Raw genomic sequence first — 17069 nt, 5'->3', positions numbered from 1 at the left:
TTGTGCTGGAGAGTGTGCACAGGAGATTCCCCAGGATGTTGTCTGGATCGGAGGACTTCAGTTCTGGGGAGAGTTTGGATGGGAAAATAGGTTGGCACAGACTTGGTGGGTCGAAGGGCCCATTTCTCTGCTGTACGACTTTGACTCTGTGACTTTAAATGAACTAAATGACTGAGACCCCACAGCCCTCCGGTGCAGAGAATGCCAAAGATACACCATCAGAGGATGGTTCACCCCATTCTGAGACAGTGACCCCTGACTCTCTACTCCTCAGAGAGCAGAAATATCCTCCCTGCATCCTGCTTGTTGAGCCCTGAAAGAATTTTGTGTTTCCCTGAGCTCCTCTGATTCTTCGAAACAGGGAAAATGGAACATAGAACAGTACAGCACAGGAACAGCCCCTTCATTCAATATGACCATGACTGATCTATGCTGGCATCAAGTCCTATTCTCTGCCAGTTCCCCATTACCCGCAATTCCTCGATCATGTGAACATTTCTCTATCTCCACCCTCAGGGGCAGAGAATTCCAGAGATCCAGCACCGTCTGAGAGAAGAAATTTCTACACACCTCAGTTGTAAATGACCGGCCACTGAACTTGTAACTATGTCCCCTTGTCTGTGACTCTCTCATTCGTGAAATCATCTCAACATCTACCCAGCCAAGCTCCTTCGGATCTTTTATGTTTGAATAAGGTCACCCCTCATTCTTCTAAACTCCATGGAACACAGACCCAATCTGTCCAGCCTCTCTTGATAGGACAACACTCTCACCCCAGAAATGAGCCTGGTGAAACTCCTTCCGACTGCCTCCAATGTTGCTCTGTCACGGCTAGTTCAGGGGACCAAACTGTACACAGCAAACTCATCTCCAAAATCCTAGATCTGGGACTCAACACCTCCCTTGGCAACTGGATCCTTGACTTTCTGATCAACAGACCACAATCAGTGAGGATCGCCAGCAACACCTCCATCATGATTATCCTGAACACTGGTGCCCCACGGGCTATGTTCTCAGTCTCTACTCTACTCCCTGTACAGTCACGACTGCATGGCCAGATTCTGCTCTAACTCCATCTTCAAATTTGCAGTTGACACCACCAGAGTGGTCTGAATCTCAGAATATTGTCAGTTGGAATGCAAGGACGACATAGCCTCGTGGCCTGGTGTCGTGACAACAACCTTACCCTCAATGTCAGCCAAACAAAACAGCTCATCATTGATTTGAGGAAGGGGGGCGGTGCACACGCTCCCATTTACATCAAAGATGCTGAGGTCGAGAGGGTTGGGAGCTTCAAGTTCCAAGGAGTGAACATCACCAACAGCCTTTCCTGGTCAAATCACGTCGATGCCACAACGAAGAAAGCTCACCAGCGCCTCTAATTCCTCAGGAGGCCAAAGATATTTGACGTGACCCATTTGACCCTCATTAATTTTCATTGATGCACCATAAAAATAATGCTATCTGGATGTATCACGGCTTGGTACGGCGACTGCTGTGCCTGAAACCACAAGAAACTGCAGAGTTGTGGACACACCTCAACACATCACAGAAACCAGCCTCCTCTCCATGGACTCTTGTCTATACTTCTCATTCTCTCTTGATAGCAGCCAATATAATCAAAGACCCCACCCACCCTGGACATTCTCCCTTCTTCCCCCCTCTCATCGGGCAGAAGATACAAAAGCCTGAAAGCATGTACCACCAAGCCCACGGACAGCTTCTATCCCACTGTTATAAGACTATGAATGGCCCCCTTATATGATAAGATATACTCTTGACCTCACAGTGTGCCTCATTATGGCCTTGCACCTGATTGCCTGCCTGCACTGCACTTTCTCTGTAACTGTAACACTTTATTCTGCATTCTGCTGTTGTTTTCCCTTGTACTCCTTCAATGCATGGTTGTAATGAAATGATCTGTATGGATGGCATGGAAAACAAAGTTTTTCACTGTACCTCAGTACATATGACAATAAAACACCAATTTCCACCATCTACAGTCTCACCAAGACCCTGTACAATTGAGGCAATTCATCATTACTCCCAGACTTGCATAATAAAAGCCGTGTGAGGAATGGACTGGACAGAGGAGGTACAACCAGAAGGGAGGGTTTGCTTTTCACAACAGATTTGTATTATCGAGAAACGTTGCTCCAACAGTGGTACACCTGAACGTAACCCTCCTGTCACAGACGGGAGCTCAGGCACTCTGATGGTGTACACTTGTGTGGATATATGAGTAAACTTATGAGGGAAATCAGGAGGGCTAAAGGAAAATGTGATAGTTCTGGCAGTTAAGATAAAGGACAATCCTGAGGGATTCCACGTACTGTATATTGAGGTAAAAGAGTAATAAGGGAGAAAATAGGTATCCTTAAGGATCAATGTGGTCGTCTGTATGTGGAGCCTCGGGTAGGTGAAGGGGGAATATTACTCATCTGTGTTTCCCAGGGAGAAGGTCGTGGAAGCAAAGGAATTAAGGGACATGAACAGTTATGTCTTGGAACAAAACCACAGTACAATCAAGGAGGTGCTGGTGGTCTCAAAGAGCATATTACGGTGCATAAATCCCTGGGGCCTGATCAAGTGTATCCTCGGACATTAGGACTAGGGAAGAAAATGCAGTGGCCCCGGCAGAGATATTTGCCTCACATTTAGCCACAGGTGAGGTGCCGGAAGACTGGAGGGTGGCTCATTTAAGAAGGGCTGGAAACACAAGCCTGGGAACTACAGGCCGCTAAGCTGAACATCAGTGGTGGGAAAGTTACTGGAGGGATTCTGAGGGACAGGATCTACTAGCATTTGGAAAGGCAAGAACTGATTAGGGACAGTCAGCATGGCTCTGTGTGTGGGAAATGGTGTTTCACTAACGTGTTTGAGTGTTTTGAAGAGGAATGACAAGGACAGGGTGGTAGACATTGTCCACATGAACTTTAGCAAGGCCTTTGACAAGGTCTCGCAAGGAAGGCCAGTCCAGAAGGTGAAATCACATGGGATCCTGGGTGAGCGAGCCAATTGGACACAAAATTGATGGTGGGAGGAGTCAGAGGGTGGTGGTGGAGGGTTGTTTTTCAGATGGAGGCATGTGACCAGTGGTGTACCACAGGGATCTGTTCTGGGTCCACTGTTATTGCTCATCTGTGTTAACGATTTGGAAGAGAATGTGGAAGGCATGGTTAAATGTCTGCAAATAACAGCAAAATTGGTGGTGTAGTGGACAGTGGAGAATGTTATCTAGATTACAGCAGGATCCAGATTAACTGGACTGGAATTGGAATTAGTTTATTATTGTCACTTGTACCGAAGTGCAGTGAAAAATTTGTCTTGCATACCATTCATACAGGTCAATTCATGACACAGTGCATTGAGGTAGAACAAGGTAAAACAATACAGAATGCAGAATAAAGTGACACAGCTACAGAGAAAGTGCAGTGCAGGTAGACAATAAGGTGCAAGTTCATAATGAGGTGGATTGTGAGTTCAAGAGTCCATCTTATCGTACTAGGGAACTGTTCAAAAACTTTTAACGGCAGGATAGAAGCTGTTCTTGAGCTTGGTGGTAAATGCTGTCAAGCTTTTGTATCTTCTGCCTGATGGGAGAGGGGAGAAGAGAGAACTCCTGGGGTGGGTTGGGTCTTTGATTATGCTGGCTGTTTTACTGAGGCAATGAGGTATAGACAGGGTGCATAGAGGGGCGGCTGGTTTCTGTGATGTGCTGAGATGTGTCCAGAACTCTCTGCAATTTCTTTCAGTCCCGGACAGAGCAGTTGCCATGCCAAGCCGTGATGCATCCAGATAGTGCATCAATAAAAATAAAAAATGTCAAAGGGGACATGTGAAATTTCTTTAGACTCCTGAAAAAGATGCATCCAGATAGTGCATCAATAAAAATAAAAAATGTCAAAGGGGACATGTGAAATTTCTTTAGACTCCTGAAAAAGTAGAGGTGCTGATGAACTTCCTTGGCCACAGCGTCTCCGTGGTTGGACCAGGACGCACTATTGGTGATGTTCACTCCAAGGAACTTGAAGCTCTCAACCATCTCGACCTCGTACCATTGGTGCAGACAGGGGAAACTGGGAACATGGGCCAGGGAATGGTAGATGAAATTTAACTTGGTCAGCGAGCAGGGGTATTTGCCGACATAGTTAACCTCTCCTTGCTTCAGTCTGAGGTTCCCACACGTTTCAAGATCACTATCATCTCGGTTCCAAAGAAAAGCAAGGTAACATGTGTAAATAACTACTGACCAGTGGCTCTGACATCCATCACCATTAAGTGCTTTGAGAGGTTGGTCATGGCACTCATCAACTCCAGCCTACCAGACAACCTCGATCCACTGCAATTCACCTACCGCTGTAACAGGTCTACAGCAGACCCCATCTCCCTTGCCCGACACTCAGCTCTTGAGCATCTGGACAGAATAGACACCAATGTTAGACTATTGTTTATTGACTGCAGCCCCACCTTCATGTATCACTCTGTGACTCTGTGACTGTAATTCTGAGCAAACTAATCACCAAACTCCGAGATCTGGGACTCAAAATCTCCCTCTTGCGGTCCTGGGCAGAGCAGTTGCCATACCAAGCCGTGATGCATCCACATCTAACTGGATCCTGGACTTACTGTCTAAGACTGCAATCAGGTGAGGATCTGCAGCGACACATCTAGCACGATTATTCTCAACACTGGTGCCCCACAAGGCTGTGTCCTTAGCCCTCTACTCTACTCCCTATATACTCATGACTGCGTGGCCAGATTCTGCTCTAACTCCATCTACAAGTTTGCAGATGATGCACCGGAGTAGGCCATATCTCAAATGATGATGAGTCAGAGTACAGGAAGAGATAGAGAGCTTAGTGGAATGGTGTCATGACAACAACCTTTCCCTCAATGTCAGCAAAACAAAGGAGCAGGTCATTGACTTCAGGAAAGGGGGCGGTGCACATGCACCTGTCTACATCAATGGTGTTGAGGTCAAAAGGGTTGAGAGCTTCAAGTTACTAAGAGTGAACATCACCGATAGCCTGTCCTGGTCCAACCACATAGATGCCACGGCCAAGAAAGCTTACCAGTCTCTCTACTTCCTCAGGAGGCTAAAAAATTTGGCATGTCCCCTTTGACACTCACCAAGTTTTATCAATGCAGAACAGAAAGCATCCTATCTGGATGCATCATGGCTTGGGACGGCAATTGCTCTGCCCGGGACCGCAAGAAACTGCAGAGTTGTGGACACAGCCCAGCGCATCGTGGAAACCAGCCTCCCCTCCATGGATTCTGTCTATACTTCTCGCTGCCTTGGTGAAGCAGCCAACATAATCAAAGACCCCACCCACCTGGGTCATTCTCTCTTCTCTTCTCCCATCAGGCAGAAGATATGATGGATTCTTGACCCTACGATCTAACTTGTTACGACTTTGCACCTTATTGTCTACCAGCACTGCACTTTCTCTGTAGCTCTGACATGTTACTCTGCATTCCGTATTGTTTTACCCTGCACTACCTCAATGCACTGTGAAATAAATTGATCTGTATGAACGGTATGCAAGACAAGTTTTTCATTGTACCTCGGTACAAGTGACCACAATAAACCAATACCAAGTGTGAGGTGTTGCATGTTGGTATGTTAAACCAGGGCAGGACATACTGTAAATGGCAGAGATTGTTGTAAAACAGAGAGACCCAGAAGTAGAGGAACATCCTTCCATGAAGGTGGCAAGACAGATAGACAGGGTAGTGAAGAATGCGTTTGGCATGCTTGCCTTCATCATTCAGGGCATTGAGTACAGGAGTTGAGATGTCATGTTACAACTGTACAGGTTGTTGATAGTCCACACTTGGAGTATTGTATGCATTTCTGGTTGCCCAACTATAGGAAGGATGTCATTCCGCTGGATAGGAAGCTTCAGGAGCACATTACCAGGACTGGATGCCTTGGGTTATAAGCAGAGACTGGATTGGCTGGGGTTACTTCCCTGGAGCGTTGGAGGTTGGGGGGTGACCCCTTATCGAGGTGTATAAAATCATGAGGGGCACACACAAGATGAATGCTCACAGTCCATGATTGTGCAGTCTAAAATTAGAGGGAAGAGATTTATGGTGACAAGGGAGAGATTTAAAATGGATCTGTGGGGCATCTCACAGAGGGAGGTGAGGATATGGAGTTTGTTGCCAGAGGAAGCTGTAGAAACAGGTTTAATTACAATGTTTTCAAAGATATTTCGACAGGTACATGGATAGGAAACGTTCAGAGGGATATGGGACATTGCAGGCAAATGGGACTTGTTCAGGAAGACTTCTTAACTGGAATGGACGAGATGGGCCGAAGGGCCTATTTCCGTGCTGTGTAACTCTATGGCTCTAAAGAGCTGTTGACATACTGGGGATGTGGGGGAGTTGCTGACTTTGGGATCGCAGCTTCTGACTTGTTGTCCTGTTTCTCGACTCGATAAAAGAGCCGCCCGAGGGGAGGAAACGAGGACCTGACAACTGCAGAAACACTGGGGATTCAGTGGAGGGAGGTCCCGGCTTCTGAAATGATCAAACACTGCATCCACCTGCCTCAGAATGGTCGGGTTTGTGGGGAGAGGAGAAATCAAGTGAACTAAAGCTGTAACTGGAGCCTCAGTATACAACCACAGACTGTTCACAGTTTAATGGCCACCTTTACAGAATCAGCCCGGGAGACGTTAGAGCAGCAGGTCCCTCACAGGTCCAGGCTAATTTAGAAGGGCCAATATAAAGGAGGTCATGTCCAGTGGAGCGGCCATTTTGGAGCGGCCATTGTCAGAGTGGACAGAGTCAGTGAGTGGCTTTGGCACAACAGGCTTTGGCATCAAGAGGCGGAGGTCATCTGCAACGACACTGGTGAGTAGCTGATAAGTAAGGGTAAGGTTTACTTTTATTGTTGTAATCTTTTAATTAGACTACAGCTAGGTAGGGAAAAATAGTTCAGATGGAGGGCAAGGCGATGTGTTGCAGCTGCATGATGTGGGAGCTAGTGGACCCTGCTGTGGTACACGGTGACCACATCTGCAGTAAGTGCTTGAGGCTGGAGGAACTTCGGCTCAGAATCGATGAGCTGGAGTCAGAGCTTCAAACACTGCGAAGCATCAGGGAGCGAGAGAGTTATGTAGGTGCTGTGCATCGGGAGGCAGTCACCCCCCCCCCTTAGAGCAGGCACTTCTCAGGTCCAGGGGGCAGATAGATGGGTGACTGTCAGGGGAGAGAAAGAGAAAGGGAACAGGCGGACAGTGCAGAGGACCCCGGAAGATGTTGCCCTCAATAATTCCGCTTTGGATGCTGTTGAGGGGGATGATCTACAGGGATCAAGCATTCCTGGTCAGAGATACCATTACAGCTGCAGAGAAGGTGGATAATGTAGCAGGATCCTCTCTAGAGGCAGTATGGGGGGAAGTTAGGAACAAGAAAGGAGCAATTACTCTACTGGGAGTATTCTATAGGCCCCCTGGTAGGAGCAAGGATACTGAGGAGCAGATTGGGAGGCAGATTTTGGAAAGGTGCAACAATAACTGGATTGTTATGGGAGGCGTCAACTTCTCAAATATTGATTGGCATCTGCTTAGTACCAAAGGTTTAGATGGGGCAGAATTTGTTAAGTGTGTCCAGGACGGATTCCTGTCACAGTATGTTGACAGGCTGACTAGATGGAATGCCATATAGATCTAGTTTTAGGTAATGAACCGAGTCAGGTGACAGATCTATCAGTGGGTGAGCATTTGGGGGACAGTGACCACCACTCCCAAACCTTTAGCATTGTCATGGACAAGGATAGGAGCAAAGAGGATATAAGATATTTAAATGGGGAAGGGCAAATTATGAGGCAATAAGGCTAGAACTTGTGAGTGTAAACTGGGATGACATTTTTGAAGGGAAATGTACTATGGTGATGTGGTTGTTGTTCAGGGATCTCTTGCAGGATGCTAGGGATAAATTTGACCCGGTGAGGCAGAGAAAGAATGGGAGGATGAAGGAACCATGGGTGACAAGACAGGTGGAACATCTAGTTAGGAGGAAGAAGACAGCATACATAAGGTGTAGGCAGCAAGGATCAGATAGGGCTCATGAGGAATATAGAGTAGCAAGGAAGGAGCTTAAGAAGTGGCTGAGGAGAGCAAGAAGGGGACACGAAAAGGCCTTGGCGAGTAGGGTTAAGGAAAAACCCAAGGCATTTTTCACAAGTGAAGAGCAGAAGGATGACGAGAGTAAAGGTAGGACCGATTAGAGCCAAAGGTGGGAAGATGTGCCTGGAAGCTGTGGAAGTGGGTGAGGTCCTCACTGAATACTTATCTTCAGTATTCACCAAGGGGAGGGGCCTTGATGACGCTGAGGACAGTGTTGGTAAGGTTAATGTTCTAGATCATGTTGATATCAAGAGAGAGGAGGATGTGTTGGAGCTGTTAGAAGCTATTAGGACAGATAAGTCCCCAAGCCCTGACAGAATATTCCCCAGGCTGCTCAGTGAGGCAAAGGAGGCGATTGCTGAACCATTGGCTAGTATCTGTGAGTCCTTGTTGTCCACAGGAATGGTACTGGAGGACTGGAGGGTGGTAAATGTTGTCCCCTTATTCTAAAAAGGTAGTAGGGATAGTCCAGGGAGCTATATACCAGTGAGCCTTACATCTGTGGTGGGCAAGCTGTTGGAAAGGATTCTTGGAGATAGGATCTCTGGGCATTTAGAGAATCATGGTCTGATCAGGGACAGCCAGCATGGCTTTGTGAAGGGCAGATTATGTCTCGCAAGCCTGATAGGGTTCTTTGAGGAGGTGACCAGGCAGATTGATGAGGGTAGTGCAGTAGATGTGGTGGACGTGGATTTCAGTAAGGCATTTGACAAGGTTCCACATGGTAGACTTCTTCAGAAGGTCAGTGGGTATGGGATACAGGGAAGCTTGGCCGTGTGGATTCAGAATTAGCTTGCCTGTAGAAAGCAGATGTAGGAAGGTGGAGCGATTGCATTCAGATTGGAGGGCTGTGGCTAGTGGTGTCCCACAGGGATTGTTTCTGGGACCTCTATTTTTCGTGATTTTTATTAATGACTTGGATGAGGGGGTAGAAGGGTGGGTTGGCAAGTTTGCAGATGACACAAAGGTTGGTGGTGTTGTGGATAGTGTGGAGGATTGTCGAAGATTGCAGAGGGACATTGATAGGATGAAGAGCTGGGCTGAGAAGTGGCAGATGGAGTTCAATCCGGAGAAGTGTGAGGTGGTACACTTTGGAAGGACAAACTCCAAGGTGGAGTACAAGGTTCATGGCAGGATTCTGGGTAGTGTGGAGGAGCAGAGGGATCTGGGGGTTCATATCCACAGATCCCTGAAAGTTGCCTCACAGGTGGATAGGGTAGTTAAGAAAGCTTATGGAATGTTAGCTTTCATAAATTGTGGGATTGAGTTTAAGAGCCGCGAGGTAATGATGCAGCTCTACAAAACTCCGATTAGACCACACTTAGAGAACTGTGTCCAGTTCTGGTCACCCCATTATAGGAAGGATGTGGAAGCATTGGAAAGGGTGCAGAGGAGATTTACTAGGATGCTGCCTGGTTTAGAGTATGGATTATGAGGAGAGACTAAGGGAGCTAGGGCTTTACTCTTTGGAGAGAAGGAGGATCAGAGGAGACATGCTCTTTTCAATTGTTTTTTGTATCATGCTCACTTAGCAAGAGAGCGGAAGGTCTAGATTATATATTTTACTCCTTGTGAGAATAAATATAAACTGTTATTACTGTTATCGCGATCTCTCTGCACCATATGTATAATCATTAATGTTATATATATTAATTTGAATGAATTTGAAATTCAATAAAAAGATTGAAAAAAAAGAGAGGAGACATGACAGAGGTGTGCAAAATATTAAGGGGAATAGATAGAGTAGACAGCCAGCGCCTCTTTCCCTGGGCACTAATGCTCAACACAACAGGGCACGGCTTTAAAGTAATGGGTGGGAAGTTCAAGGGAGATATCAAAGGGAGGTTTTATGCCCAGAGACTGGTTGGGGCATGGAATGCGCTGCCAGGGGCTGTGGTGGAGGCAGGTACATTGGTCAAATTCAAGAGATTACTAGATAAGCATATGGAGGAATTTAAAATAGAGGGATATGTGGGAGGAAGGGGTTGGATAGTCTTAGGCGAGGTTTAAAGGTCAGCACAACATTGTGGGCCGAAGGGCCTGTATTGTGCTGTACTGTTCTATGATTCTATAAAATGGGTGTTGAAGTCCCTGGGGTTAAACATCTGCCAAATCCCTTCCCAGACCATCCTCCTGAGGAATCTCACCCTAGAGCCTGTCCATGAACTGATGATGTGACGATTCAGGTCAGAGGGCAGTTCAGTGCCACATAACAGACAGACTGGGTAAGGGCGGCAGGTTTCATTCCTCAATGGAAACGTGTCTGTGTCTCTGACTGTGTGTCCTACTCTGACTGTGCGTCTGTGTGTGTGTGTGTGTGTGTGTGTGTGTGTGTGTGTGTGTGTGTGTGTGTGTGAAGTGGGGGATTGGAGTAATATAGCTGAGTGTGCATATTGAAGGGTTTGTGTGTTACTGTGTGTCTCCACGTGTATGGTGTGTGTTGACAATGTGTGGCATGTGCATGAGTTGCTCAAATGAATAAATTCACTGGGTCTGAAGAGAATGGATTCCAGGTTACTGAGGGGAAATAACCACGTACATTGTGGAGGCTCAGGCCATATCTGCCAATCCTCCTTTTGTGTTTGTGCGTATGCGAGGGGAGCTTTGCCAGGCCAGTTAGGCTGTGTGTGCTTATATAATTCCTATAATTCCATTAGCTGAATATTAAGTGCCCAGCTACTGTGGGAGGATTCAAACTCATGTCTTGACATGCTTGTGCATTGTGGATGGGTTCAGGATGCAGTCGTTCATCTAACAGTCTGTGTATTGGTTGTATTGTGCTCCTGAGACAGTGTGTTCAGGGATCTAACATCTCCAGCTGAGCATGTGACAGTGACACATCCCAGCAAGTGCGTTTTGTGCTGGAATAAAACTTCAGTTCCCATTCAGCCCATTGTTAAAGCTTATCTTTGCGTCTATGAATTACTTAAAAGTGTCTCACAAACAAGGACAAAGAAAACTGTGTGCTTTACCTCGCTTAATTGTATCAAACACTTCCCTTAACGCTGTCTTCAACAAAAAGAGGTGATCGAATTTTTCAACTGGGAGGGCACCATCTGTCACTGACAGTGACTGCTCATCATCACTAATCCTGCAAATATTAAACAGCCGGTTATAAACTGAGTATCAGCGATATGTGAACTATTTTACAAACCTATGCAGGCTTTCAGTCAAGAGCATGTCCTACCTCCTCTTCCGACGAGCCTCCTCCTGAAATAAATAAAACACAAATCTGAATTGATTGAGACTGAGCGTCCACATCCCGACAGATTTGACTGGGCGGGAGTGGAGAAAGTATCTCTGCTTGTTGGGAGACCAAAAGTCAAAGATAAAATGGCAGGTGGTCTTCAATAAATCATGTCAGAAATGCAGTGAAGGGAAGGTGAAACTCACTGCCACAGGTGTGGTTGAAGCAGACAGCAGACACTGAATGTAATGGGGAAGTTGGATAAACACATGAGGGACCATGGAGTTGGGGGCACTGTTCATGGGTGTGGTGTGCAGGTGGGAGGAGGCTGGTGAAGGCGGTAAATTGATAGGATAAGATGGACCGAATGGCCTGTCTATGATGTAAAATGGGATATAATCCCATGAAGAAGATATCTGAAAAAGGAAACAGACAGTGCAAATTTCCCTAAAACAACAAACCTGATGAAAACCAAATATAGCTCATAAATCTGATGTGTGTGTCACATTCTGGAATTCAACCTCATTTCCCAATGATCCAGAGAGACCCTCACACCCACTGCACCAGCCACACTCACAGCATGTATTGTATTGGTATTGGTTTATTATTGTCACTTGTACCGAGGTACAGTGAAAAACATGTCATGAATACTGATCATACAGGTCAATCCATTACAGAGTGCAGTTACATTGAGTCAGTACAGAGTGCATTGAGGCAGTACAGGTAAAAACAATAACAGTACAGAGTAAAGTGTCACAGCTACAGAGAAAGTGCAGTGCAATAAGGTGCAAGGTCACAATAAGGTAGATCGTGAGGTCACAGTCCATCTTATCGTATAAGGGAACCGTTCAATAGTCTTATCACAGTGGGGTAGAAGCTGTGCTGAAGTCTGGTGGTATGAGCCCTCAGGCTCCGGTATATTCTACCCGATGGAAGATGAGAGAAGAGAGAATGACCTGGGTGGGTGCGGTCTTTGATTATGCTGGCTACTTCACCAAGACAGCAAGAGGGGAAGATGGTGTCTGTGATGCACTGGGCTGTGTCCACAACTCTCTGCAGTTTCTTGTGGTCCTGGGCAGAGCAGTCGCCGTACCAAGCCGTGATGACTGTAACTGGATTCTAATGTGAGTTTCAGGGGATATTATATGTGGGAATCACAGAGACAATCACCAGCTCAGTGTCCGGATCACCAGAATGCATTCCCGAGAAGGTTGCAGAATGTCCTGTGAGGTACAGATATTGTGGGAGGCAGGTTTGGGGACAACAACAGCCCTGAACAGTCAAAACATCTGTCTGAGCTAACTCAGTTGAAAATGATTAATAAACACTGCAGTCATTTTAAATATATCACGCTTCATTTTGTAACTGTGCTCTTTGATTGAACCAAATTGTAATGTCATCTCTCACCTTGAGAAATATCACGCTATCTTCTTGATTCATCCGTTCCTGTAATTTTGAGAGTTTCTCCTGAATAGAATTTAAATTCTCTTGAATCTCTTGAAGTTTTTTCTCCATTGGATTTAGAATCTTCTCCTCTTCTTCCCTGAGATCTCTGAGTAAGTGCTGCTCTTTCTCAGTGAGAATCTGGTGCAGTTCAGCAAATTGGGATGTGATCTGGAACTGAAGGCTGTGTGACTGTTCCTGTCAAGACAAAATGTGAAGATTAGTTCACAAAATTTCTTCGTTGTTTTCCCTTATGACATGAAAAGTGACTATTCAGCCCATCAAAGTTCATGCTGGTTCTCAGACCAATCCCATCAATCACATTCACTCACCTCTCCCTGAAACCTATTCTCCCCCACATGCCCATTAACTCCCACCTGATTCACATAGCACCCAGCCTCACCAGGTTAACTGCAGTAGCCAATTAACCATCCAACCAGCATATCTTTGGGGTGTGGGTGGAAACGGTCGTGGTCACAGGGAGAACATGCAAACTTCATGCAGACAGCACCAGAGGTCAGGGTCAGGATCGAACCCAGGACACTGGAACTGCGTTACTCTGCGATTGTGCATCAAAGGGAACAAAACTACACAACAAGATCAGATATTCTGCACAGGGAGGCCTCACCCGAACTCGGGAGATCTTCTCTTTCTGTTGTTGCTCCGTTTCCTGGACGGCTGATTTCTTTTTTGTGAGAGATTCTAAGGAAGATTTAATCTGATCCTGGGAATCAGAGAGTGAAGGAATTAGACAAGAAAGATGCAAGAGAGTAAACAGTTGATCAAAACCGGGTTATTTTTACCTTGTAGATTTCAACAGCTTCTTTAATGGGCAGGAAGCGGTGCTCCCTGTGTTCCCGCGCATCTCTGCAAATCAGACAGATCAGTTTCTTTTCAGTTTCACAAAACAGCTTCAATTCTTCCTCATGTTCCTCGCAGTGATGTTTACTTCCCCTCTTTATCGGATTCAGGTTTAGTTTTCGAGCTTTCTCAGACAGACTTGCTAAGGCCCGATTTACCCTGAGGGTGCGGTCCGCAAACTCCTCTCTGCATTCTGGGCAGGAGTTTCTCTCCTCCTTTTCCCAACACCGTGTGATACAGAAGCGGCAGAAGTTGTGTCCACACTCCAGAATAACCGGATCGGTGAAGAAATCCAGGCAGATGGGACAAATTGCCTCCTCGGTCAAACTCTCGACCTGGCCTTTCGAAGCCATGTTAACTCCTCGCACTTCCTGATTCAAAATCCTTTCACTTTCGGGAAGCTGCTGAACCCCTGCAGTACCGCGATTGTCCACCACACACGCTGCAGTCTGAGGGAATCAATGTTATTTTGCTGCAAGTGTCCAGAGGGACGGCAACGTGGCCATTTCCACATCAGGGAGGGATCAGAAAGACTGAACAGGTCTGAACACCAATGAAGCCGGAAAGAAGAGCCTGGTTCAGTCTAAGGCAGGACTGAAAGAGACCAGGCCTGAAAAGAGACACACAAGAGACTGCAGATGCTGAAATCTGTGGAGAGAAATACACAGTCGACGTTCGGGGTCGAGACAGTCCAGATGAAGGGTCTCGACCCGAAACGTCGACTGTCCATTTCCCTCCACAGATGCTTCCTGACCCGCTGAGTTCATCCAGCAGCCCGTTTTGTTCAGCTTGAGGGTTGAAGAGAAGCAGGATGGGGCGTAAAGCCGTGTTTAGATATAAATGTAGAGCAGCTATTATATAAGTGAATGTGATGCAGCGGGAGGTGTGGGGAGAATATTGTGTTGCGAGGAGACAGATGCAGCGGCGATGACTGAGGTGTCTGCAGGATAAAAGCACAGGACTGGACATTACACGTCACAGGGGGAAAACACTCAGCTTTTCGGTGAAGTCCTGATTTCCACCGCCCTTCGTGTGAAGAAGCTTCCTGACTTCACCCACGTCCGGCCCGGCTCCGATGTAAGGTCCGGTCTCCCTTGTTCTGGGCTGGGTCCACAAGTGGAAATTGTTTCTCCCTGCCTGCCCTGTAAACCCCTTCAGCCCCAGAGAGCCGGCACACTGGGCTGGATTCCCCACTTGTCGCCCAGCCTCACACTGATCATCAGGCGACTTCCACAACAGCGGCTCGTCCACAAGGAAGGTGGAGGGCGCAGTCTCCCTCTTAAAGACGGTTCAGATCGGGACAGCACACAAAGAAAATCCCAGACAGCTGGGATGAGTTTCTCGAACAAGTCAGTTTATTCAGGGCCTGTTACAGTGAACACTGGGGAACACCGAGTGTGAACTCAAAGGTACTCCACTATCCAACAAAAACGTCCGGCGCTTTACAGTATTTGTGTTACAACGGTCACATGCAGATTTTACTATTTCTCAGCAATTCGCCAGGAACCTACTTTCCTTTTTGGTATTTGACCGTTGTTTGTCTCTGCGGGAGCTGCCTCTTTCTGCCTGACAGCCATTTCCCCCGGGCTCTCTGTAATTTGCTGTTTTAGTTTATGATCTTGTTTTTCTGTCGTGAGTCTGCTGATCGAATGATAAACTCTCCTGCACTCAGTCTGCGCTCCAACCTCCACCTCTTGATCTTTGCTCCAACTTGCTCCGCCTTGCGGTCCAAACACTTCCCCGATCTGCCTGCTGCGCTGCTGCTTCTAACGTGACCTTTCAGCGACCTTCTCTCTGGGCCTTATTTTCCCATGATTTCCCAGTTTGTTCCACACAGAGATTGACCATATGATGATATTTCCCGCTTTCCTCCTGATTCCCAGAGATTCCTTCTTCAGATATCACTGCCTGGCCTTGTGTGGTGGGAATGTTACTTGCCACCTCTCAGCCCAGGCCTGGATATTATCCAGGTCTTGTTGCATTTGTGTTGTGGGCTGCTTCAGCTTTTGAGTTGTGCCAGCAGATGGTGCTGAACATTGTGCAACCATCAGTGATCATCCCTATTTCTGACGTCACGTTTGAAGGAAGGTTGTTGATGAAGCAGCTGAAGATGTTTGGGCCAAGGACACTACCCTGAGGACTTCCTGCAGAGATGTCCTGTGGCTGAGATGATTGGCCTCCAAACACTGCCACCATCTTCTTTTGTGTGTTACGAACCAGCAACAAAAGAAACACATTGAGCATGATTCAGTGTTAAAAACTATTTTATTAATCACTACTTATAATAATACGTAAAATAAAAGTAAAAATTTTAATATGTTAGAATTCAAAAATGTTAAACCTTTGACGTTAACCCCAAAACTAAACTCTTCGTGTGTGTGTGTGTGTGTGTGTGTGTGTGTGTGTGTGTGTGTGTGTGTGTGTGTGTGTGTGGCAAAGTCCAAAACTCCCAGTTCCGGAATGGTTCTTAAAGTTCAGTTCCGCAAGCCATAAGGTGAAACATGAGCAAGGGCTTCTTCAACAACCACCGTTGTCTGAAGATAAGACGTAGACATAAAGAAACATAGGGAGAGTAAATACGAAATCCAAATGTTCCACGATGGAACCCAAACAACACTCCAGTGTTTACTCGGTAGTGACTTCCTCACCCCGAAAAGCATCCGAACCGTGGTCGTCCACACACAAATACCTGTTTCCTTCTACAGGTCAGCAACAAAGTGAACTCCACCGGATTACTTCCAACTTCCATACGTGGATTTCTGTGGCAGACACAGTTATTGTTTCTCATCCATCGATAGAGAAAACAAGCAGGCTGGTGTCTCTCTCCCTTCTCTCTCTCTCCTTCTTCTGACCTCTTCAACAACGTCATTACGTCCTTTATCTTCTATTGACGTAAGCACGCCCCACACACACACACACACACACACACACACTCTCTATCTTAAAGGGACTTTCACTGAGTCCGTAACATGTGCCAGGTATGATGCCAACCAGTGGAGGGTTTTCCCCTGATTCCCATCGACTACAGGTTAGCCCCGGCTCCTTGATGCCATTCTCGATCAAATGCTGCCTTGATGTCAAGGGCAGTTACTCTCACTTCACTCTGGAGTTCAGCCCTTTTGTCCATGTTTGGACCGAGGCTGTAATGGGGTCAGGAACTGAGTGACTTTGGCAGAATACAAACTGAGCTTCTGTCAGCAGGTTATTATTCACCACTAGAAGCAGGGATTCTTCCAGAAGATTCTTCCGAGACATTCTTCCAGAATGCCTGTTTGTTGTACTGGATAAAGCCCTTGTCCACCTCCAGCTCCCGTCTCCGTGCGGCTCGTTCACAGACACAACAACTTCCAACATGCTTCCTCCTGGAGTGGAGCTATTCCCCAGGACCAATGGGAAACTTCTAAACGGCAATGCCTCCACTGCATCACCAA

The 17069-nt window shown here is 46.6% G+C and overlaps 1 protein-coding gene across 1 annotated transcript in view; it reads right to left on the bottom strand.

Annotated features, from left to right (window-relative positions):
- The window catches only part of LOC127585816 (uncharacterized), a 73677-nt gene extending 59680 nt beyond the window's left edge, over positions 1 to 13997 (bottom strand). The window contains exons 1-5 of the mRNA XM_052043513.1: positions 13581 to 13997; positions 13406 to 13501; positions 12742 to 12975; positions 11335 to 11357; positions 11120 to 11238 (exon numbers count right to left, since the gene is read on the bottom strand). Of these exons, the coding sequence (XP_051899473.1) occupies positions 11120 to 11238; positions 11335 to 11357; positions 12742 to 12975; positions 13406 to 13501; positions 13581 to 13991 (883 nt within the window). The 5' untranslated portion in view covers positions 13992 to 13997. The remainder of the gene's footprint in view (positions 1 to 11119; positions 11239 to 11334; positions 11358 to 12741; positions 12976 to 13405; positions 13502 to 13580) is intronic.
- Positions 13998 to 17069: the final 3072 nt, after the last annotated feature.

This window comes from Pristis pectinata, chromosome 34, assembly GCF_009764475.1.
Source record: "Pristis pectinata isolate sPriPec2 chromosome 34, sPriPec2.1.pri, whole genome shotgun sequence".
Lineage (NCBI taxonomy): Eukaryota > Metazoa > Chordata > Chondrichthyes > Rhinopristiformes > Pristidae > Pristis > Pristis pectinata.
The sequence above is the reverse complement of the archived record's forward strand: the minus strand, read 5'-3'. Positions and strand labels throughout refer to the sequence as shown.